Source organism: Nannospalax galili, unplaced genomic scaffold (assembly GCF_000622305.1).
Source record: "Nannospalax galili isolate Female #2095 unplaced genomic scaffold, S.galili_v1.0 scaffold444, whole genome shotgun sequence".
NCBI lineage: Eukaryota > Metazoa > Chordata > Mammalia > Rodentia > Spalacidae > Nannospalax > Nannospalax galili.
Genome location: NW_008354022.1, coordinates 3,732,063 through 3,755,721, shown reverse-complemented (window position 1 = coordinate 3,755,721; position 23,659 = coordinate 3,732,063). Strand labels below are relative to the sequence as shown.

The window sequence follows — 23,659 nt, the reverse complement described above, 5'->3', positions numbered from 1 at the left end:
GGTGAGAGGTTGGAGGAAGGCAAAAAATGGCAGGAGTGAGGAAGGGAAGGGAGCTGAGGTAGGGAAAAGGATTTGAGTGCGACGGGGAGGCAGGTCTGACTCCCAGGTGGGAGTGGACAGGCACAGTAACCGTGCTGGGCAATCCAACGGTCGCGGAAACCAGTGCTGTCCAGTGGCCTTGAGTGAGGTTTGGGAGTGACCGAATTTGATTGGAAAGGAGATGAAAAGAGAACTGGCGGAGAGTAGTGCAGGGGAAAGGGGAGAGAGAGAGGGAGAGAGAGCTGAAAGGAACGGGAGAGGGGAGAGAGATAGAGGGTGGAAGTGTACCTTAATGCCGAATCAGTGGTGTTCGCAGCGGCCAGTAACGACAAGCGAGTCCGAAAGTTTTACGTGCGAGGTCCCTTGAAGTAAGAGCTGGTTTCGGCACCATCTGATAGATAAAAATGTTGGAGAGAGCATGCAGTGGAGAGCACGAGTGGATGGATGGAAGAGGCACCGAGGCACAGATGGAATTCTCAGCGGGATACAGCTTTATTTCGCACGGGACACGTTTCCCTCAGGGAAGGGAAAGATGTCAGGGAAGGGCAGGGAAGGCAAAGATGTCAGCCCATGGGCTGTGAGCAGGGACTTTATATATGGGGGCTTTAGGGTGTAGAAGAGGGGAATGTTTGGGGGAGAAATCAGGGAGGGGGAAGCAGGAAAAGCAGGTAGGATTAGGGTCTGGAAGTGTTTACTTTTTCCCTCTTAAGATAAGAGAAAAGCTGTTGTGATAAACAACTTCTAAAATCTCTGGTTAACAGGTAGAATCTGCTTATCTTATCTTTGGAGATCAGAGGAAAGGCAGGCTGCTTCTCAGCAGAGTTTGTTTCCCTTGACTTCAAAGGTCAAGGTGAGGTCCCTGTTGGGGAGGGGGGAAACCGCTGCTGTTTGGAACCCTAACATTTTTGTTCTGTACATTTAGTATTTTTACTATGATATGTCATGAGGCATTTCTTTTCTGATCCTGTCTATTTGGTGTTCTATGTGCTTCCTGTATTTTTATGGGCATGTCTTTCCTTAATTTCGGGAAATTCTCTTCTACAATCCTGTTTAAGATCTGGTCAACACCATTAACCTAAAATTCTTCTCCTTCCTCTATTCCTATGATCCATAGATTTGGTCTTTTCATGGTGTCCCACATCTCTTGCATATTCCATTCCTGTGTTTTAAAATTTTTTCCATAGTCTTTGTTTGAGTGGCCCAATTCTTCAGCTTTATCCTCCAGTGTTGATATTCTGTTTTCCATTTCATTCATTCTAGAGGTGAGGCTTTCCCCTGTTGTTTCATGTTGGTTTATTGAGTTTTGCACATCCTTCTTCATTTCTGCCTGAGTTTGCTTCAATGTTTGTCTTTTGTGAATCCATTTAGAAGTTTGTCCTTATCTTCCTTTAGTTCTTTGATTTGTTTGTTCATGTGTTCTTTAAATTTGTTGAATTCCTTGATCATGTTTATGATTGTTCTTTTACATTGAGTGTCCTTGGTTATCTCTAGGGCATTCTCCTTGTAGAACTCTTTTACAGGACTGATGGAGTTTGATGGGGACATGGTGTTTTGGCTTTCCATTTTATTATTCTTCCATTGTAATTTGGCATGTGAATTTCTTTTGTTGTTTATGATTCTGATATGAGAGTTAAGTTGAAGTATGCTTCTGTTTGTATTATTGGGATGCCTAGGTCCTTTCCTTATTGGTTATGTAAAGCTGGTTGGTACAGGTTTCAGGTTTTATTTTGGAGGGAACCAATGGCTTCAGATCAGCTATTCAAGAGCACCCACAGGAGTCCGAGTCAGGTTCCAGTCAGGTACACTCAGGCTTCCTTCTAAGGTTTGGATCTACCATGTGGAGGCAGGATCCGGGTGCTCTCAGGCAGTCCCCTGCATTCTCAGCCCCTATGCCAGAGGGAGGCCAGAACCTGGCAGACTCTGGTGGTCTGGTCTGCCGAGATTCCAGCTGCTACACTGATAGAGGTCAGGACTAACCTTCTCAGGCTGTCTGCTAGGATCTCAGCCTTCCCCTGTAAACTTTTAAGGGCTGAGATTTGATGTTTGTTCTGCTTTACAAAGTGATGCAGACACATGTGCAGGGGAGGGTTTGAAGTTTGGAGACAGGGAGACATGGTATATTGTGTTTTAAAAAATATTTTATTATTTTTATTTTATGTGTATGAGTATATTGCCTGCATGTATTGTGCAATGCCATGTTGTGCAATGCCATGGAGTCAGAAGAGGGCTTCGGATTCCCCTGGAACTGTAGTTAAGGATGATTCGTAGCCACCATGTGGGTGCTGGGAATCGAACCTGGGTCCTCTGCAAGAGCAGTCAGTGCTCTTAACTGCTGGGCCATCTCTCCAGCCCTGGTATATTAAGTTTTATAAATTAAGGGGGCTGGAGAGATGGTTCAGTGGTTAGGAGCACTAGCTACTCTTGCAGAGGACTTGGTTCAGTTTCCAGCATCCATATGGTAGCTAACAACTGTCTGTAACTCCAGTTTTGGGGTATCTGATGTCCTCTTCTGGCCTCTAGGGGCACTGCACACACATGGTGTACTTAAATACATTTAGACAAAACTTAAAATTTAAAAAATAAAATATTTGGGGGCTGGAGAGATGGCTCAGTGGTTAAGAACACTGGCAGAAATCCCGGTTCGAATCCCAGCACCCACATGACAGCTAACAAGTGTCTGTAACTCCATTTCCAGGGGATCCAACAGCCTCTTCTGTCCTCCTCAGGCATTGCACGACACCGGTGCACTTACCTACATGCAGGCAACACACACATACACATAAAATGAAAATAAAATATTTTTTAAAAAATAATAAAATAATTTTTTTTTAATATTTTAATTGAGCCAGGGAACTGGCTCAGTAGTTAAAGGCATTTGACCCACCAAGCCTGATGACCTGAGAATTGACTCCCACAAGTTTTCCACTGATCTCTACACATATGCTGAGACACTTGCAAATACACATAAAATATAACAAAAATTGAGGTTGACTTGGGAGTGCACAACTGTAACTGCAGAACCTAGGAGGTGGAGTCAGAAGGATCATCTTTAGCTAACAAAGGAAGTTCAAGGCCAATCTAGGCTACAGGAGACCCTTTTTCAAAGAACACAAATGTCAGGGCTGGAGAGATGGCTCAGCAGTTAAGAGCACTGGCTTATCTTGCAGAGGACCCAGGTTTGGTTCCCAGCACCCACAAGTGTCAGTAACTCCAGCTCCAGGGGATCCAACACCCTCTTCTGACTTCCGAGGGCACTGCGTGACACAGGTATACTTACACACATGCAGGCAATACACACATGCAGATAAAATAAAATATTTTTTTAAAAAAACCACAAATGTTACTTGTCATGGTGGCACATGCCTTTAATCCCAGCACTTGGAAGGTAGAGGCAGGTGGAGCTCTGTGAGATCGAGGCCGACCTTGTCTATATAATGAGTTCCAGGCCAGGTGGGGCTACTGGGATACTCTGTCTAAAAAAGACCAAAAAACCCCCAAAACCAAAAAACCAAACCAAAACAGCCAACCCCCTCAAACACGTTTATTTTTATGGTCCTACAGATAGACTCCAAGGCCTTGTATACACTAGTCAAGCACTCTGCATCCTCAGACCTTTAAAGTATTTCTAGATTGGCCAAGACTGGTCAACCAGGTTCAAAAAACAGGAACTACAAAATTAATGGGCAAGTACTGCCACCTAGTGGGCTCAGCTAATATTGTGCCATGTACTCAACTCCAATATTAGATGAGGAAAGGTTTCTTTGGATATTTCTGTTAAAAAAAAAAATCTATTTTTATGTGTATAAGTACTTTGCCTACATGTATGTATGTAAAGCACATGAATGAAATGCCTACAGAGGCTAGAAGAGGGCATTGGATCCCCTGGAACTGGAGTTATAGACGGTTGTTAGTTGCCATGTTGGTGCTAGGAACTGAACCCAGGTCCTCTGCAAGAGTAGCCAGTGCTCTTAAATGCTAAGCCATCTCTCCAGCCCCCCTGGATATCTCTTAAAAGTGAAACGTAATGTGGAAATGGGCATCAGGTCCCAATCTTAGTCGAAGAATTATTGGCAGCTGATTACTGCTGGGTGAGGAAGAACTGATCTTCTTAGTTGGAGGAACTCTAGATAGGCTGGCTATACCTCACTGGATGAACTTGTACTGAGGGATGTCTGAGGACACTAACTTGACACAATAGGAATTAGCACAAACAACATAATGTATGAATTCCTATGGGAGGGTGCCAATGGGGAAGGAGGTATGAAGATGATTAAGACTGATTAAAATGTTCCTATGGGCCGGATGTGGTGACACATGCCTTTAATCCCAGCACTTGGGAAGCAGAGGCAGGTGGATCTCTGTGAGTTCAAGGCCAGCCTGATCTACATAGTGAGTCCCAGACCAGGAGGGGCTACAGGGGGATCCTGTCTCAGAAAGCCAAAAAAAAAAAAAAAAAAAAAAAAGATGTTCTGTATGAAATACACAAAAATTCAATAATAAATTTACAAAAAAATTATATATTAAAAAAGTGAAATGTTCTAGAAATTTGAGAGATCCACCTAGGGTTATTGAATACTTATTTACTTTTCTTTTGAGAGAAGGTTTCATTATGTAGCCAATGACTGGCCTGGAACTCTGTACATTAGGCTGGCTTCAAGCTCAGAGACCTGCCTGCCCCTGCTGTGACTGAAGGTGTGAGCCACCATGCCCAGCTTACTTTTAGCTTTTCCAGTGTTGACCATCTTTCCTTGCCCATGGAGACCAGACTTGAAAGATGGGCCTGGAGGCTATGAGCTGAGGCAGTTGCATCTTGGGGATAGTGACCTCTGGTGAGGTATCCTTTTAGGAAGGGCTTTAGTTTCTATGGCAACAGGAAGCATATCATAGGTGCAACCGTGCATAGCCTGGCTGACTGCTGGCCTCCTTGGTGGTTTACATGCCACTGAGTGGAGACCTCTGAGAAGCCTTTTCCCAGCTGCCTCTTCTATTTATTGACTGTTAACCTACTGTTTTAAATATTTTTATAATTTTTTTAAGTGTATGAGTGTATTGCCTGCATGTATGGAAGTGCACATGTGCCATGCAATGTCTACAGAGGTCAGAAGAGGGCACTGAATTCCTCCCTCTAGAACTGGATTTATGGATGTTAGCTGCCATATGGATGCTGGGAATTGATCCTGGGTCCTCTGCAAGAGCAGTCAGTGCTCTTAACTGCCGAGTCATCTCTCTAGCCCCATTAATCTATTTTGTGTGAATGTGTGGAGTCAGAGGACAACTTTCAGGTGCTAGTTTTCTCCTTCCACCATGTGGGTTCTGGGGATTGAGATCACCAGGCTTGGTAGTAAGTGCCTTTTTTTTTTTTTAAAAAAATCCTAACTAGTTTATTGGGCTTGTTAGTGTGGCAAGTGCCTTTATCCACTGAGCTACCCCACCTTTTAAAAAAATATTTTATTCCCAGCACTTGGGAGGCGGAGGCAGGGAGATCTCTGTGAATTTGAGTCCAGCCTGGTCTACATAGTGAGTTCCAGGTCAGCTGGGGCTACAGGAAGACCCTGTCTCAAAAAGACCAAAAATTTTTTTTTCATTATTTTGTATTTTAAGAGTGTATTGTCTGCATGTATGTAAGTGCACCCATATCGTGCAATGCCTGCAGAGGTCAGAAGAGGGAGTCAGATCCCCTGTAACTGGAGTTATAGATGGTTGTTAGCCACCATGTGGGTGCTGGGAATTGAACCCTGGTCCTCTGCAAGAGCAGTCAGTGCCCTTAACTGCTGAGCCATCTCTCCAGCCCCCTATTCCATCTTAGTGACTTTTCCTTTATCAAACAGGCCCCCATCATGGTAAAACATTAACTACATAAGGACACACACTTTGAAGACTAGATACTCATCATATTTTAGGACAATACTTTGAGCTGGTGTTGGGAGTGATTAAAAAGTGATGAGTTCTGGCTGGGCGTGGTGGCACATGCTTTTAACCCCAGCACTCCGGAGGCAGAGGCAGGTGGATCTCTGTGAGTTCGAGGCCAGCCTGGTCTCCATGGTGAATCTGGGACAGCTGGGGCTACAGGGAGACCCTGTCTCAAAAAGACCAAAAAAAAAAAAAAAAAAAGTGACGAGTTCTGGGAATGGAGATGTGGCTCAGTTGGTAGAGTGCTTGCCCTGGGTTCTACCCCAGCACCGAGTAAACTGGGTCTGGTGCTGTAATCTCAGCACTAGGGAGATGTAGGCATGGGGATCAGGAGGAGTTCAAGGCTATCCTTGGCTACATAGTGAATTCAAGCCCAACCTGGGCTGCCTTACTTGTCTGCAGAAAAAGAAAGGATGAGTTCCAATTAGCCAAGTAGTATACAGTGAGGAGCCAAAGAAGCCAGCTATCTGCAGTGGGGACTGCATCCTGGAAGCCTTGTTTTGGGTTACAACAGGCTCCAGTAGATCCCACCCACCATCAAACCCAAGCCTCTCATTCTATGGAAAAACAAAACCAAAAACCTTATTTTGTGTGTTTCTCCATTTACCCTTGTATTTTGGAGCTGAAATCCAAAGCAGACTAGAAGGGCACATGAAGGCCAGGTAGGAAATGAGTTTGGGGGTGGACAGATGGCTCAGCACACACACACACACACACACACAAAATAAACTAAAAATAAATATTAACATCTTTCTTTAAAAAAATATTTATTTACTTATTTGAGACTGAGTCTCACTTTGTAGCCCTGGCTGGATTTATTCATTTAAAAAAGTTTTATATGTATGAGTGTTTTGCCTGTTCATACCACATGCATGCACTGTCCAAAGAGGCCAGAAGAGGGCATAGGATCCCTTGGAACTGGAGTTAGAGATGGTTGTTAGCCACCATGTGGGTGATGGGAACCAAATCTAGGTACTTTGTAAGAGCAGCCAGTGCTCTTAATTGCTGAGCCAAACAAATAAATCATTAAAACAGAACAAGTCAAAGTCGAGCCTGATATGGTGGCTAGGGTATGAAATCCCAGTACTTGGGAGTTACTTCCAACATTTATAAAAACAAAATTCCTAGGGTTGGGGAGTGTAGTTCAGTGTTAACCCATACCCTAAGTATGTATGAGGCCCTGGGTTTAATCCCCAGCACCACAAAAATTACCACACACCAAAGAACAAAAAAGGAATGACAGACAGGGCGTGGTAGTGCACACCTGTAATCCCAGCACTTGGGGAGGCACAGGCAGGTGGATCTCTGTGAGTCTGAGTCCAGCCTGGTCCACATAGCAAGTCCCAGGTCAACCAGGGCTACATAGTGAGGCCCTGTCTAAAAAAACAGAAACAAAATACCGCCATTAAAAAGAATGACAAAGGGCAGGGAGATGCATAAAGACCCTAATTAACATGAATTTTCACAAGACACTGGGACACTCATTTTAAGTCCCCTGCTGACAGACAATGCAGGCAGAGATTTCCCTTAGCGTCTGTGTCAATCAGATAATAGTAAACATGGCTGGATTTCTCTCAGAGCATTTGCCAGCAGCCAGCAGCATACATGGTAGGATTTTCTTCAGAACCTTTGTCATCAGCCAGTAGTAAACATGGCCGATTTCACCAAGCGCCTTTGCCATCAACCAATAGTAAACATTGCCGGACTTCCTTCGGCACCTTTGCTGACCACTACTAACATACATGGCCAGACTTCATTAGGCGCCTTTGCTTCCTGCCAGCAGCAAAGATGGCCGGATTTCCCCGAAGGCACTTGCATCAGCCAGTAGCAAACATGACCGCATCCACTTGCGCCAGGCCGCGAGGTCAAGGGTGACGCAAGATGGTGGCGCCTAGGAGCTGCTGAGGCGTGAAACGGAGGATGGCGGTGGCGGCGGCCGGGGTACTGCTGGGGCGGCGGCTGAAGTGGCCGGCCCCGGTCCGTGAGCACTGGACGCCGGCGGGGCGTTCTCGTAGCCGGCGTGAGGCGGCCGAGGCGGAGGCTGAGGCGCCGGTGTTCCAGTACGTGGGCGACTGTGCGGCCCGCGGCGACCGCGTATTCGTGTGGGGCTTCAGCTTCTCGGGAGCGCTTGGCGTGCCCAGCTTCGTGCTGCCGGCCTCCGGGCCCGAACGCCGCGCCGGCCTGAGGTCTCGCCGCAGGATCCAGCCGGTGCCCTACCGCCTGGAACTGGACCAGAAGGTGGGTTCCCAGCGCCGTGGCTGCGACCCCCATCCGGGCACTTTGGCCCCTGTGTGGCGGGACTTCCGGGAGGCTGCTATGTGAGCAGCTGGCTTTCGCTGGGGGAGGCAATGGGGTGGCTGTTAAGATATGTCTATCTTCTACGATGTGACTCTGCTGACCTTGCTTATGCGTCCTACAGACTTTAAAAAATTCTTTTGATTTGTTGGTAAGTTTTTAAACATGTATGAGTGTTTTCCCTGCATCTAAGTACATCACGTGCGTGTAATGGTGTTGGATCTCTTGGAACTGGAGTTACAGATGGGTGTAAGTCGCCTTGTGGGTGCTGGGAACCGAACCCCGGTCCTCTGCAAGAGCAGCCAGTGCTCTTAACCACCGAGCCATCTCTCCATCCTCCGTTAATCTATTTTGTATGAATGTGTGTGGAGTCAGCCATCTCTCCAGCCCTACTTTGGGAGTATTTATTGCTAGAGTAGAGAAGTATAGTTTTATTTGTTGTAGTGGAAATCAAATCCTGGACATCACATGCTAGGCAAGTGTTTTACCACCGAGTTATACCTTTAGCCCTACAGTTCTCATTATAACTATGATCATCATCATTATTATTGGTCTTTTTGAGACAGGGTCTCCCTGTAGCCCATGTGGTGTGGAACTTGCTATGTAGACCAGGCTGGCCTGGATCTTACAGAGCTCCTCCTGCCTCTGCCTCCCGAGTGCTGGGATTAAAGGCGTACACCACCAGGCCATGCCAGTTATTTTTTTGTATCTTATGTCTTAGGACTTTGCTGAACTTGTTTATTCTGTGAATGTTTGTGTATTTCTCAGCATGTTCTATATACAGATTGCCTGTGAACAGAGATAGTTTTATGTCTTCATTTCTAATTGGTTGCACATTTCCTTTTTTTTTTTTTTTTTTTGTCTTTTTGAGATAGGGTCTCCTTGTAGCCCCAGCTGGCCTGGAACTCACTTTGTAGACTAGGCTGGCTCTCGAACTGACAGAGATTTGCCTGCCTCTGCCTCCCAGGTGCTGGAATTAAAGTCGTGAGCCACCACACCCAGCTGGTTGCTCATTTCTTTTTCTTGGGGGATTGCATGGGATGGAACTTCTAGTACAGTGTTGAAGAGAAGTGGTAAAAGCTAACATCTTTGCTTTGTTTTGTTTTGCTTTGTATCAGAGTCAGACAGTAGCTATGTAGCCCGGATTGACCTTGAACTCCATGTGTAGTCCAGGATGGCTTCACAATTTTCTATCCTCCTGCCTCAGCCTTCTGTGTGCTGAGATGACAAGTCTATGTGACAGTAGGCTCAGCCCTATCTGCTGTCATTCTTGCCCTTTGGGAAGATGTTCACCAACCTCTTCACACAACCTTGGTTGGAAGTTTCTTCCTGGTGCATTGACATCACAGGCCTTTACTTAAACTGACATGGTCAGATGTCCCTGAAAGCCTTTTCACACATTAAGAGATCAAGTGGTACCATGTGCCCATCAAATATTTGTTGAATGTTAAACAGGCACCGCTAAGTGATGAGAAAAATCTTAGTGTGCTGGACCATCATTTATAGACCTTTTCTATTTCCTGGCCAGTTGGCTCCATCCTTTTGTTCAAGCCGTATCTGTGGAGCTCCAGCCATGCCAGAAGCACAGTGGCTCTGGGAGACCAGAGATCTGGTGTTTGGCCAGCGCAAGGGTGCAAGGCATAAGTGTCCTAAATGACTCTTAGAAGGGAAAATGTTAAATGACAAAAGGAGACACATTACTTTTGAATGATGTGATTAAACAAAGTATCAACAAATCAAATTTTAGTAAAATACTTAATTTAGGGCCTTTAATCCCAGCACTCAGGAGGCAGAAGCAGGTGGATCTTTGTGAGTTCAAAGCTAGCCTGGTCTACATAGAAAGTTCTAGGCTAGCCTGGGCTACACAGTGAGACTTTCTCTCAAAAACAAACAAACAAAGCAACAAACAGACAAAAAAAAAAAAGTTCCTGGCCAGTTGGTTGCTCAGGAGGTTGAGGCAGGAGGATTGTGGAGAGTGGTATCTGGCATCTCTGTTTAGGACTCAGTAAGAATTACATGGATCCCTGAGACAGCCAGTGAGCTTCTCATAAACTCTTAAACAGCTGAGAGATAGTGGGGTGTCATTAGGCTGACGACTTTGACTTACGATGAAGTTTGTTTGAGAGGACCTCAGGACATCAAGTGTAAAACCAAGATTGACCCACCCACACTAGCTCAGAATGTGGTTACTCTGTCTAGTATGGGACTAGGATTGATTATAGAATCAACCCACACTTGGTTTACTTCTGGCCCACACTGGAAGTAGTGCTTCCGACAGACATTAAGTTTCCACTGGAAGTTGCATTTCTTTGGCCATCTCTGGCTTTTATATAGGTGCTGGCGATTTGAACTTGGGTCCACATGCTTGTATATCAAGTGTTCTTACCCACTGAGCCATCTCTCCAGCTTCCAATTTCCTTAATTTCATTGATTTATTTACTTATTTTTATTTATGTGCATGTGTGTGTCTGCTTAAGTGCATGATGTGCATGCAGTGCCCACAGAGACCAGAAGAGGGCTTCAGATCTCCTGGAGCCGCAGTTACAGGTGATTGTGAACTGCCGTGTGGGTGCTGGGACCTGAACTCTGGTCTTCTGCAAGAGCAGTCAGTGTTCTTAACGGCAGAGTGACCTCTCCAGCCCCCTCTTATTTCCTTAACATTTATTTATTTATTTATTTATTTATTTATTTATTTATTTATTTATTTAGTGTGTATGTGGTACATAGGCATACACATTGCCACAGTGCTCCTATGGAGGTCAGAAGGCAGACTGCAGGAGTCAGTTCTCTCCTGCCACCATGTGGGTCCTGGGAATGGAACTCAAGTCATCAGGCCTGGGAGCAAGGGCATTTATCTGCTGAGCCATCTCGTCAGCACTTGTCCTTTTTATAGGGAGAAATATCTAGAGACTAGGGTAAATAATCCCTCTCAGGCCACACAGCTGGTGAAGAGTGGGGCCAAGAGTCAAACTAAGACCTTGTGTCAGCTTCCAGGCTAGACTATGCCATGGTGGGGGCATGAGAACCCTGTGCTTAGTGTGAAGAATGAGATCCAGCTGGGTGCAGTGTGCATGCCTTTAATCCCAGCACTCAAGAGGCAGAGGTAGGCAGATCTCTGTGAGTTCCAGACCAGCCAGAACTACATAGTCAGACCCTGTCTCAAAAATAAACAAATGAGATAGTAGCATGCCCAACACACAGTAAACACTCAATAAATTCCAGTCACTATGGGAAATATGTGGTTTGATAATTAGCTTGTGACTTACTGCGAAAGGATTGAGGTTGCATGCATTGTGGGGACTCTTTTCCAGATTTCCTCTGCTGCCTGTGGCTATGGATTCACACTGCTGTCCTCTAAAACCAAGGATATCACAAAAGTTTGGGGTATGGGACTCAACAAAGATTCTCAGCTTGGATTCCACAGGAGCTGGAAGGATAAAAGTAAGCAGGTCTTCTCTCAACTACAACCAATAAAGATGGCTGCGTTGGCATTCCAGCATTGAGGTAGGAGGATCCTAAGCTTGAGGCCAGCCTGAGCTACATAATGATACCCTGTCTGAAAAAAATCAAGGGCTGGAGCTGGGCATTGTGACACACATCTAATCTCAGCATTTGGGAGGTAGAGGCAGGAGGATCAGGAGTTCAAGTCATTCTCTCTAAATAGTGAGTTTGAGGCCAGTCTGGGCTACATGAGACCTTATTTCTGAACAAAACAAAACAAGACACCAGCCCAAACCACAACTAGATGGAGTCTTAGAGCGTGTTTTCAACCTCCCAGTTATTTTGGTTACAATATGGAACCTTAAGCTGGGCATGGTGGCATGTGCCTTTGAGTCTAACACTTGGAAGGCAGAGGCAGGTGGATCTCTGTGAGTTCAAGGTCAGCCTGGTCTACATATGGAGTTCCAGGCCAGCTGGGCCTACAGGAGACCCTGTCTCAAAAAGACCAAAAAAACCAAGCATAACATGGAACCTTTAGGCAAAAAGAGACAGGCACCTCTGTTTGCTGACTCATTTCTTAATTCTCAGAAGTGCCTAGACTGTGGGCCAGTGAAATGGCTCAGTGGGTAAAAGGGCTTGCTGCACAGCCTAACCACCTGAGTTCAGTCCCCAGGACCCATAAGGTAGAAGGAGAGAACTGACCTACAAGTTGTCCTCTGACCTCACACATGCTGTGGCATGTGCACACCAGGACTCATACCTGCACTCACATAGACACATAATACACATACAAACACAATAAAATTTTTGTTTTGAGACAAGGTCTCCACTATGTAGCTCTGGCTGACCTAGAGCTCACTATGTAGACCAGGCTGGCCTCAAACTCAGAGATCCACCTGCCTCTTCCTCCCAACTGCTGGAATTAAAGTTGTGTGCTATCATGCCTGGCAGTAATAAGTTTTTTAAAATTAAAACTATTTTTCAAGTGGAACAGAAGCCTTAGATGGAGGTTTTTCATCCAGGTGTCTGAAGCTTTTTTGGTCTATTTAAGACAGGGTCTCAGGGCTGGAGAGATGGCTCAGCGGTTAAGAGCACTGACTGCTCTTGCAGAGGACCTGGGTTCAGTTCCTAGCACCAACATGGCAGCTAACAACCGTCTATAACTCCAGTTCCAGGGGATCCAGTGCCCTCTTCTAGCCTCTGTAGGCATTTCATTCATGTGCTTTACATACATACATGCAGGCAATACACTCATATACATAAAATAAAAATAGGAAAAAAAAAAAAAAAAAAGACAGGGTCTCCCTGTAGCCCCAGGTGGCTGGGAACTCCCTCCTACCCACATTGTGGGATTAAAGGTGTGTGGCACCACACCTGACTGAAACTTTTTTAAAGCACTTGGGTGGTGGTGGCAAGAGGACTTGATGTGTAGCCAAGGATGACCTTGAGCTCCTGACCCTCCTGCCTCAGCCGCCCAAGCCCTGGGATTACAGAAGTGAGCCACCATGTCCAGCTCTCAAGATTTCTTTTTTTTTTTTCTTTTGAGACAGGGTCTGTTGAACTGGTGTTGTAGCTAAGGATGATCTTGAACTCCTGATCCTCCTGCTTTCACCTCCCGAATTACAGGTGTGTGCTACCAGGCCCAGTTTGCAGGAGGTGCTGGGGATGGAGCCTATGGGTTTTGTGCATGCTAGGCAAGTGTTCTCCCCAACCAACCAGCCCAGCCCTGGAGATTCCCTTCAGGAGGTGAAGCACTAGTTCAGTGACACAGAGGCAAGGCGGAGGCATGGGGGAGTCCGCTTCTCGGGCTAACCTTGCCAGTAATGTGCATGTTTTAAATCATTGTCATCGACTTTCTTCCTGCATAAAACAGTGGGGTTGGGCAGTTAGGTTTCTGTGTGAGCTGAGGTGACTGAGTCAGTGGTTCTGTTCAGCCAGGGGCTACGAATACATTTTGGAGCCCTCGCCTGTCCTGCTGCCCCTGGACAGACCTCAGGAGACACGGGTGCTGCAGGTGTCCTGTGGTCGAGCGCATTCCCTTGTCCTGACAGACAGCGAAGGCGGTGAGTGGCCTTGCTGGGGGCTGAGGAGATGAGGGTGTCTGACTGTGAAACTTCTTGAGGCCTAGGCTATCCATAGACTTGCTGTGTAGCAGACGCTGGTCTTAGCTCCTCTTTGCCTACTTCCACCTCCTTAGTACTGGGATTATAGGTGTGTACTCCCCTGCTGCATCCTGTTTTTTTTTTTTTTTTTTTTTTTTTAAGAGTCTCAGTATGTAGACCAAGCTGGCCTGGAACTCACAGAGATCCTCCTGCTTCTGCCTTCTACCATGCCAGGCCCTCCTAACCCTTGGTTTTTTTAGACAGAGTGTTGATATAGCTTGGGCTAGCTCTTGGTCTTTCTGCCTCAGTCTCTGGAGTGCTGGGAACACAGGTATGTGCCACCATGCTCAGCCAGCAGAATACCTCATAACATTTTACTTATTTATTTATTTGGGGTGTGTGCCACAGTGCAGGCATGGAGTTCAGAGGACAACTTTTGGAAGTTTGTTCTCTCCTTCCACCATGTGGCCTCCAGGAATTGAACTCAGGTAGTTAGGTTTGGCTGAACAATCTCACCATCCCAGCAAGACCCCTACTGAAGGCCTCCTGCTCCCTAGGCAGTGAAGTCAGGAAACTGGCAGTGGATATAGATGGCTTTTCCACTGCTGCTGAGAGAGGCCATGTAGGAGCTTGGGGTTGGAGGTATGAGGGAAACCTCAGAATCATGTGCCCCATAGAGGCCTTGTTCCCAGCGACAGGCCAGTATGGTGGCCCTTTCCAACTTGTGGCCAAGTGGCACAACAGGAAGGAACCAGGATGTGTGTGCTGGAGCTCTGAAGATAGCAGTTGGCCTCATAGGAGGCCCACTGATAGATACAGGGGATGCCTTTCTACCTGAGTCCCTAGAGGTGGAAGCAGGGCCTGGAAAGGAAGTGTGCCAGACCCTGCCACAGCACCGACTGTGTGCTGGGAGGCTGTGGGTATGGGAGAGGGAGATCCAGTTTCGGGAGGTTCACAGTTGGTCCAGGGGTGGAGTCCCATAGGGCCCCTCCAGTTCTGCTGTGCTGTGGTCCTGGGGACCCACAGAGCTGACTTAATGGATGGTGCTTTTTCAGTCTTCAGCATGGGAAACAATTCCTACGGGCAGTGCGGGCGGAAGGTGGTGGAGGACGAAGTGTACAGGTGAGTTTGCACAGTGCTGCTTTTCCCATATTACAGGTAGCATGAAGGCTTCTGATGACTCTGGACCACATACCTTCAGAAGGCAGGACAGGGTCCCTCATGTTGGGGAGGGTGCCCTTAGCTCAGTAGAGGCCTGGGGAGTTGTGTTTTGGGGGAGTCCCATCACTGGCAGGGTGGGAACAGTGTTGGTCATCATGTATAGAGCGGCCTTTATTAAAAACATTTAAATATTTTTACATTTATTAGTGTGTGGAGTGTATGTGTGTGTATGTGTATGTGTTGGTCAGAGGACAGTTTTCAGGAGTCAGTTCTCTCCTTCTACCACGTGAGTTCTGAGGATCAAAGTTAGGTAGGCAGTCTTGGCAGCAAGCACCTTTATCCACTGATTTTATCTTGCTAGCCCCTCAATCAAAATTCATTTTTAAATTTTTTTTTTGTCTTTGAGACAGGGTCTCCCTGTAGCTCCAGGTGGCCTGGAACTCAGTATGTAGACCAGACTGGCCTTGAACTCACAGAGATCCACCTGCCTCTGCCTCCCAAGTGCTGGGGTTAAAGGTGTAAGCCACTATGCCCAACTCATTTTTTAATTTTTACTTTTTAATTTTTTTGACTTTTTTTTCTAATATTTTATTATTTTATTTTATGTGTATGAGTGTTATGCCTGCATGTAGGTAAGTGCACTCGTGTTGTACAATGCCCGAGGAGGACAGAAGAGGCTGTCGGATCCCCTGGAACTGGAGTTAACAGACAGTTGTTAGCTGACCTGTAGGTACTGGGATTCGAACCCAGGTCTTTTGCATGAACAGTCAGTGTTTTTAACTGCTGAGCCATCTCTCCAGCCCCTATTTTTTTTTTCTATTTGAGACGGTCTCCTTGTAGTCCCAGCTGACCTGGGACTTACATGCCTCTGCCTCACAAGTGCTAGGATTAAAGGCATGCACCACTATGCCCAGCTTCCTACAATTCATTTTTGTAAATTATTTTATCAAATTAACTAAAAAAAATTTTCCCCTTTATTTCAGTCCTTTCATTTTGATGTTGAAAAACATTTCATAAGCCAGGCCTGGTGGCACACGTCTATATCCCAGTACTCTACTTGGGAGGCAGAGATAGGAGGATTGGAAGTTCAAGGCCTGGGTGGGCAATTTAACGAGACCTTGTCTCAAAAGACAAAAAGAAAGAGCTGAGGCTACAGCTCAGTGGCAGAGCTCTTACCTTACCTCTCCCAGTGAGAGCCTAGAGTCCCATAGTGAGGGGCTGGGGGTGTGGCAGGGTTGTCACACCTGCCTATATTTCCTCAGTGTGGGGCTCATGTGTGGTTCAGCAGTAGAACATACCTGCCTTAGAATCTCCCAGTAAGAGGTTGGAGGACATGGCTCAGTGGTAGAGCACCTGCCTAGAATCTCCCAGTAAGGGGATGAGAGATATGGCTCAGTGGTGGAGCACCTGCCCAGCATGTGTAGGCCCTGGGTTCCATTCCCTGCACCCAAAAAAAATCAAACAAGCAGGGGCTGGAGAGATGGCTCAGTGGTTAAGAGCATTGACTGCTCTTGCAGAGGACCCGGGTTCTATTCCTAGCACCTACATGGCATGGTGGCTAGGAACCATCCTTAATTCCAGTTCCAGGGAAATCCATGTATGTGGGTATACTCACATACATGCAGGCAATATACTCATACACATAAATATTAGCAGAAGAGATGGCTCAGCTGTTAAGAGTGAGTACTGCTCTTGCAGTACTCTAGTTTGTGTCCCAGCACCACATGGGGGTGGGTGTCACAATCCTCTGTAACTCCAGCTCCAGAAGATCTGATGCCTCTGGCCGCTGCAGGCATGTAAGCACAGGTGCACATATCCACACACACAATTAAAGATGAAATAAACCTTTAAAGACAAATCAACCAACCTCAGCTAACTGCCTTCTATTTGACCTTGAACTGTTCTGACAGTTGCTTTGTGCCTGTGGGGCTGTGACTGTGCAGATAGGGCCCATCAGGAGCGGGGGGCCGGGGAGGGGATGAGTAAGGCCTGTACAGAGTTGGTGACTGCATCTGTTGCTTCTCCTCAATTTGCTTCTGGCTATAGTGAGAGTCACAAAGTCCATAGGATGCAGGACTTCGATGGACAGGTGGTTCAGGTAAGAGGCTTGCAGTGCTTTTGAAAGGTTGCAAGCTGCATGGGGCCAAGGCACACTTGCCAGGGACTTCTTGGGATGAAGAAATTAGAGATTATTGACTTACTTCTCACAGACCAGAGGCCATGCTAGAACATGGGAGCAAGGTGAAGTGGAGAAGGTTTGGGAGTGAGGTCGCAGTGGATGGAGCATATCTTACACTGGTTTCCTAGTCTCATGGATGTGAGTTCAAGTCCTTGCTCCTCACTTACTGGCTGAGCAATTTAGGGGAAGTCACCATACTTCTATGTGGTTCCTTTTCTGCTGGGGTTGGGGTGATGGGCTTAGCTGTTTCTTAGCACAGTTCCTAGCAGAACAAATGTCCCACAAATGTGGTTTCTTACTGTCTTTGGGACAGAAGTGACAGTAAGCAAGGCTTGGGGCTGAGGATGCCTCCCAGGGTAGTGTGAGGAGCAAGGAGTCAGCAGATTCCAACAGGGAAGGGGGATGAAGAGACCACAGTTAAAGGTGGAGGGAGGGGCTTGAAAATGGCTCTGGTTCAGAGCATTGGCTGCTCTTACGGGGGACCTGGGTTCAGTTCCCATCACCCACATGGCAGCTAGCAACTGTGTATCTCTAGCTTCAAGGGATCTGACTCATTGCCTCCATGGGTACTGCACACATGTGGTGCACTTAACATGCATGCTGTCAAAACACTTAAACACATAAAAAATTAAAAGGGTAGAGGGAGGGACAGCATCGTGGACTGCTGAGAGAAGAGCTGTTTGGATTTTCACTTTAGGACCTCAGCTTGGCTTTACTGAGTGGACAGGATGACAAGGCTAGGCTGCATGGCTTCAGAGAATAAGGTGTGCAGACAGCTGGGCAGCACTTGACTCTTAACTGCCTGTGTGTGTGTCCACCAGGTTGCCTGTGGTCAGGACCACAGCCTGTTTCTCACAGACAAAGGTGAAGTGTATTCTTGTGGATGGGGCGCCGATGGGCAGACAGGTAGGTAGGTGCTGGTCACCCACTTGCGGATGTACAGGGTCTTGGACTGTGGCCTTTGCAGTTGTGGGGCGCCATTAAGGGGCTGAAGGGTTCATGGTCTAGATTTGGGTCTTATCTTGTATTGCTTCTGGGGACTGCCATCTTTTGCATCCTTTTCTGTTCCCTTTGCTGCTGGTTTCTGTAGAAATGAACCAAGAGGCACCAGAGGCTCCTCCACCAGTAGTGGAGTCTTGGCCCTGTTTATCCAGCATCTGGAGTCTGCAGGGGAGCAGGCCTGTCTGTTAGCTCTGCTGACTCCCGCACAGCGCCACTTCCCCTCGGGTTTAGTGAGTTTTGATTGTGAACTCAGGTCTTACTGAGTTTAATTGTGCGATCCTTCAGGAACTGCCTTAAAGATCTTTTCTCTAGAGTGCTCTCATTGACCCTGGCCTGTTGTTAAGGGACACTGGCCAGGAACCTGGTTTATGCAGGAGTCTGTGGCTTTGCTATGCTTTGGCACTTTGGCTGCCCAATGAGGTCTTGCTGGGCTGTCTAGGTGGGCTCAAGTGGTCTCATCCCCTGGTCTCCTGAGTAACTGGGCCTACAGTTGCATTCCATTTTGCCTCCCTTCTTTATTTTTTTGCAAGCCCAATAGTTTATTAGAAACTGCTTGTTGTACTGGGGAGAGATGGCTCAGTGGTTAAGAGCCCTAACCACTCTTGCAGAGGACCCAAGTTCAATCCCCAACTGCCATGCTGGGTAGCTCACAACTGCCTGTAACTCCAGCTTCAAGGGATCTGACGTCCTCTTTTGGCCTCTGAGGGCACTGCATTCGCATGTGCCCTATATACACAGACAGACATACAGATACATAATTAAAAATAATTAAAACAGCCAGGCATGGTGGTACAGGCCTTCTGGAGGCAGAGGCAGGAGAATCTCTGTGAGATCAAGACCACCCTGGTCTGCAAAGCAAGTTCTAGGCCATCTGGGGCTGCACGGAGATCCTGACTCAAAAAACCAAACCCAAAAAACCACAAACAAACAAAAGACAAAAATAAAAATACCTTTTAAAAAGGTAGCTGCTTGTGGTAGGGCTGGGGATATAGCTCAGTGGTAATCCAGCCCTGGCACTGCAAAAACAAAAAAGAATACAGCAACTACTTATAATTTATGCAAAATCTAATAGATTTATCCTATAGTGCTATTTCATTTTCTAAGATTTTCTAACTTGCCTTTTGTTTTGCTTTGAGGCAGAGTGTGTGTTTCCCAGGCTGGCCTGGAACTAGCAGAGTAGTTAGTTCCTCCCATCTCAGTCTTCCAACTTGATTTAGACCTAAATCATTCCTACAGCATTTCAAATAATGCCAGTTACAAATGTGTCCTTTTTCAGCCTCTGGGGAAAAGCAAGTCTGTGAGTGGTTTGAGTTAAATGTCACTATTTCCTGTTGCACTAGGCCTGGGTCACTACAACATCACCAGTGCGCCCACCAAACTGGGTGGAGACCTCACAGGGGTGATGATTGTCCAGGTCTCCACGTATGGCGACTGCTGCCTGGCTGTGTCTGCTGACGGAGGCATCTTTGGCTGGGGAAACTCGGAGTACCTGCAGCTGGCCTCAGTCACGGACTCCACACAGGTATGTAAACAGTGAAAGCTCAGGAACCTCAGTGGGGGCCTGACTGACTGTCAGACTGCCTCTGTCCCTCCATGTCCTTGGAGCCTAGAAAGAGGAGAAGGTTTGAACTATCAAGATGAGTTGGCTCTGGTTTAAGACAGTATTTATCGGCCAGGCATGGTGGCACACACCTTTAATCCCAGGTATTTATCTGGTGTGTGTGTGTGTGTGTGTGTGTGTGTGTGTGTGTGTGTGTGTGTACCCATGCTTGTGTGCACATGCATGTTGATGTCAGGAATCATCCTCATTGAGGCAGGGCCTCTCAATCAAACCTAGAGCTCACTGATAGGTCTTGTCTCTACTCAGCTTGCTATGGGGAATCCCTGTTTCTGCCTTTCAAGGCAGGAATTACAGGATGGGCTGCCCATGCCCACCTAGCATTTAGGTGGGACCTGGGAATTCGATCTTCAGTCTTCATGTTGCACAGCAAACACTTTAACCACTGAGCTGTCTTTGCAGCCGCTATGTGTGTGCTTGGAAACAGGGTTTTTACTGTATACATCCCTGCTGGCCCTAGACTCAGCACTCCAATTGCTGCAGAGGCATATTTTTATTTTGTGTGTATGAGTGTTTGCCTGCATGTATGTTGGTGCACCATGTACCTAAGTCCTTGTGGGGGCCAGAAGAGGGTGTCAGATTCCCTGGAACTGGAGTTACAGACAGTTGTTAGCCTCCATCTGGGTGCAGGGAACCAAACCGGATCATCTGTAAGAGAAGCCAGTGCTCTTGGCTGCTGAGCATCTGTCTTCAGCCCCTTGAAGTTTGTTTTAGGTTTGTCTTGCCCCACCTTGTTCTGAAAGGGCTATGAGGCAGTTTACATAGGTGCCTGTGATACCGCAGAGTGCTCCTGCCTTAGTGTAGCACATATATCGCCAAGTGTAGTGGCAAGTTGGAGGTTAGCCTGGGCTATACAAACACCAAAACAAAATAAATTGAGTATGGAGATGCATGCCTGTAATCCCAGCACTTGGGAGGTGGAGACAGGAACATCAGGAGTTCAGGATCATCCTCAGTGACATAGCAAGTTTGAGGCCAGCCTGGGTTCTGTGAGATCCTGTCTCAACAAAAGAAAATGTAGGTTCTAGAGCACAGATTTTAGATATAAGAGCTATAAATGAGGCTGGCCATCAGTTCATGGTCAGTCTCCCGTGTGCTGGGGATACAGGTGTTCACTGCCATGACTGCTTGGATTTTAGCTTTTTTTTTGTTTTTTTTGTCTTTTTGAGACAGGGTCTCCCTGTAGCCCCAGCTGACCTGGAACTTGCTATGTAGACCAGGCTGGCCTTGAACTCACAGAGATCCGCCTGCATCTGCTTCCCGAGTGCTGGGATTAAAGGTATGTGCCACCACACCTGGCTAGATTTTAGCATTTTTTAAGAAATATTTTGAACATAAAATGTGAAAATTGTTGTATAACTAGCATCATTCTTTTTTGGTGTGCGCGTGTGTGTGTGTGTGTGTGTGTGTGTTTGTGTGTGTGTGTGTTTGTGTGTGTATTGTGCATGTTCATGTGTATGTGTATGCGTGGAGGCCAGAGGACAGTTTCAGGTGTTGCTGGCTGTTCCTCAGGAGCCATCTGCCTTAATTTTTTTTTGTCTTTTTGAGACATGGTCTCCCTGTAGCCCAGTTGGCCTGGAACTTGCTATGTAGACCAGGCTGACCTCCATCGCACAGAGATCTGCCTGCCTCTACTTCCCAAGTGCTAAGATTAAAGGTGTATACTCCCCCATGCCTAGCTTTCCACCTTAATTTATATATTTTTAATATTTATTATTTTTATTTTTTATTTTTTATGTGTATAGATGTATTTCTTGCATGTTTCTGCAAGTATGCAAGTACATTGTGTTGTGAATGCCCATGGAGGTCAGAAGAGGTCTTCGGATTCCCTGGAACTGTAGTTATGGGTGGTGGGAACTGAACCCAGGTCCTCTACAAAAGCAGCCAGTGCTCTTAACTGGCTTAACTGAGCCATCTCTCTAGCCCCTCTACCTTAATTTTTTAAAATTATTTTTATGTGTATGAGTGTTTTACCTGTGTATAATGTAAGTGTGCCATGTGTGGTATCCACAGAGGCCAGAAGAGGGCCATCAGATTCTCTGGAACTAGAGTTAGGGATGGTTGTGAGCCACCTTGTGGGTGCTGAACCATCTCTCCAGCCCCATCCAACTTAATTTTTGAGACAGGGTTCTTCACTGGAACTCTGGGTCCCTGATTAGGCTAGGCTGGCTAGCCAGTAAGTTCCTGGAATCTGCCTGCTTCAGTCTCTACAGTCCATAGATGACAAGTGCACACACCATACCCAGGTTTTTTTTTTTTTTTTTTTTTTGGAGACATGGTCTTATTATCTAGTCGTGATTAGCCTGGAGCTCACTATGTAGTCCAGATTAGCCTAGAACTCACAGAGATTTACCTGCCTCTGCCTCTTGAGTGGTGGGACTAAAGGTGTGTGCCATCATGCCCAGTAAAGTCTGTCTCACTCCCCCTCTCTCCCTCCCTCCTTTTTTGTGAGATAGAGATTCATGTATTCCAGGCCAGCCTTAAAGTTACTATGCGCAGGCATCTACCACAAATCCAGTTTATGTGGTGCTGGGGATGGAACCTAGGATCCATATATTTTAGGCAAGCACTGTACCAACTGATCTACTTCCCCAGGCAGGTCCAGCTTTTTTTTACATAGGTTCTGGGGAAGGAACTTGGATCATCATCTTGCACAGCAAGCCCTTTACCAACTGAGCATCTTCTCAGCCCTTAACTAACGTCTTTCTATCCATCGCTCATGTTACTTGCAGCTAATGGCCAAGTTTTAATAGTGAAGATATAATTCACATATCATAGTTCACCAACTTTAAGTAAGTGCAATTTAGTAGTTTTTGATATATTTACAAAGGTTGCAGGCCATTGAGGTGGCTCAGCAGGTAAAAGCACTCACCACGAAGCCTAACAACCTCAGTTCAGTCTCCAGTGGAAGGAGAGAACTGAGTCCCACATTTGTCCTCGATCTCCACGTGTGATGTGTCATGTGCAGACAGCTCGTGTGCCTGTGCACACACACACGGGAGAGGGAGAAAGAGAGAGGAAGAATAAATTAAAATAGTTGTAATAAAAAATGAAGGTCTGGAGAGATGAACACCCAGGTTCAGTTCCCAGCACTACATGGTAGCTAATAACTGTAACTCCAGTTTCAGGGGATGTGACACCCTATTCTGGCCTTCGTGGGCATTGTACAACACAGGTGCACTTACAGACATGCAGGCAGAAAAGTCATACACATAAAATAAAAATAATTACTTAATCCCCCCACCCGGTTGTTGTCTCTACCATACATTGCTAATGGCTGGCGTCACTGCATCTCTCATTTGTCCACTTCTCTGCCCTGGCCTATTTTTGGTTTTGTTTTTGTGGTACTGGGGCCTTGAGCATGCTAGGCAAGTATGGTATCACTGAGCTGCATCCCCAACATACATTTCTGATGTCATGGTGGGTCAGGAACCTCAGGGTGGTGCAGCCTATTTCTTGGATCTGAGTCTGTCACAGCTGCAGTCTTGAAGCATTTCCTTGGGAAGATTCTGCCTTCAGGCCCACCCTGCTGGTAGTTGGCAGGATGCAGGCCTCTGAGACCCCAGTGCCTAGCTGGTGGATGGCCATTCAGTAGCTGCTGGCCAGACCTTTCTTGATCCCTTGCCATGTGGACTACTTCATAAGGGGTGGGGAGAGCGCTCATAGCCTGGCAGCTGGCTGCTTAGGAGCTGGCAGATGAGAAAGCCAGAGAATGACAGTGACGCCAAAGCCCATGTTGGACCATTTGACTTTGGAAGTGACAGCCCCTCACTTCTGCTGGAATTCTGCTCATTAGAAACAAGCTCTGCCCAAGCCCAAGGGTGTGGCTAACACATGGCTACAGAGAGAAGGAGCCACCCTGGAAGAAGCAGCCCATGCAACCTTGATTTTATTTATTTATTTATTTATTTA

At 46.6% G+C, this 23,659-nt stretch overlaps 1 protein-coding gene across 2 annotated transcripts in view; it reads left to right on the top strand.

The window, feature by feature from the left end:
• The first annotated feature begins 7,785 nt into the window (after positions 1 to 7,785).
• Positions 7,786 to 23,659, top strand: part of Rcc1l (RCC1 like) — a 28,974-nt gene continuing 13,100 nt past the window's right edge. Inside the window, exons 1-7 of one of the 2 annotated variants that reach the window (XR_003846791.1) lie at positions 7,786 to 8,187; positions 11,556 to 11,685; positions 13,620 to 13,748; positions 14,843 to 14,909; positions 16,995 to 17,046; positions 17,949 to 18,033; positions 19,470 to 19,651. Coding sequence is in view for 1 of the 2 variants with exons in the window: in XM_008851113.3 (XP_008849335.1) it covers positions 7,870 to 8,187; positions 11,556 to 11,685; positions 13,620 to 13,748; positions 14,843 to 14,909; positions 16,995 to 17,046; positions 17,949 to 18,033; positions 19,470 to 19,651 (963 nt within the window). In the remaining variant the exon portion in view is untranslated. The remainder of the gene's footprint in view (positions 8,188 to 11,555; positions 11,686 to 13,619; positions 13,749 to 14,842; positions 14,910 to 16,994; positions 17,047 to 17,948; positions 18,034 to 19,469; positions 19,652 to 23,659) is intronic. The other variant, XM_008851113.3, reaches the window with a different exon arrangement.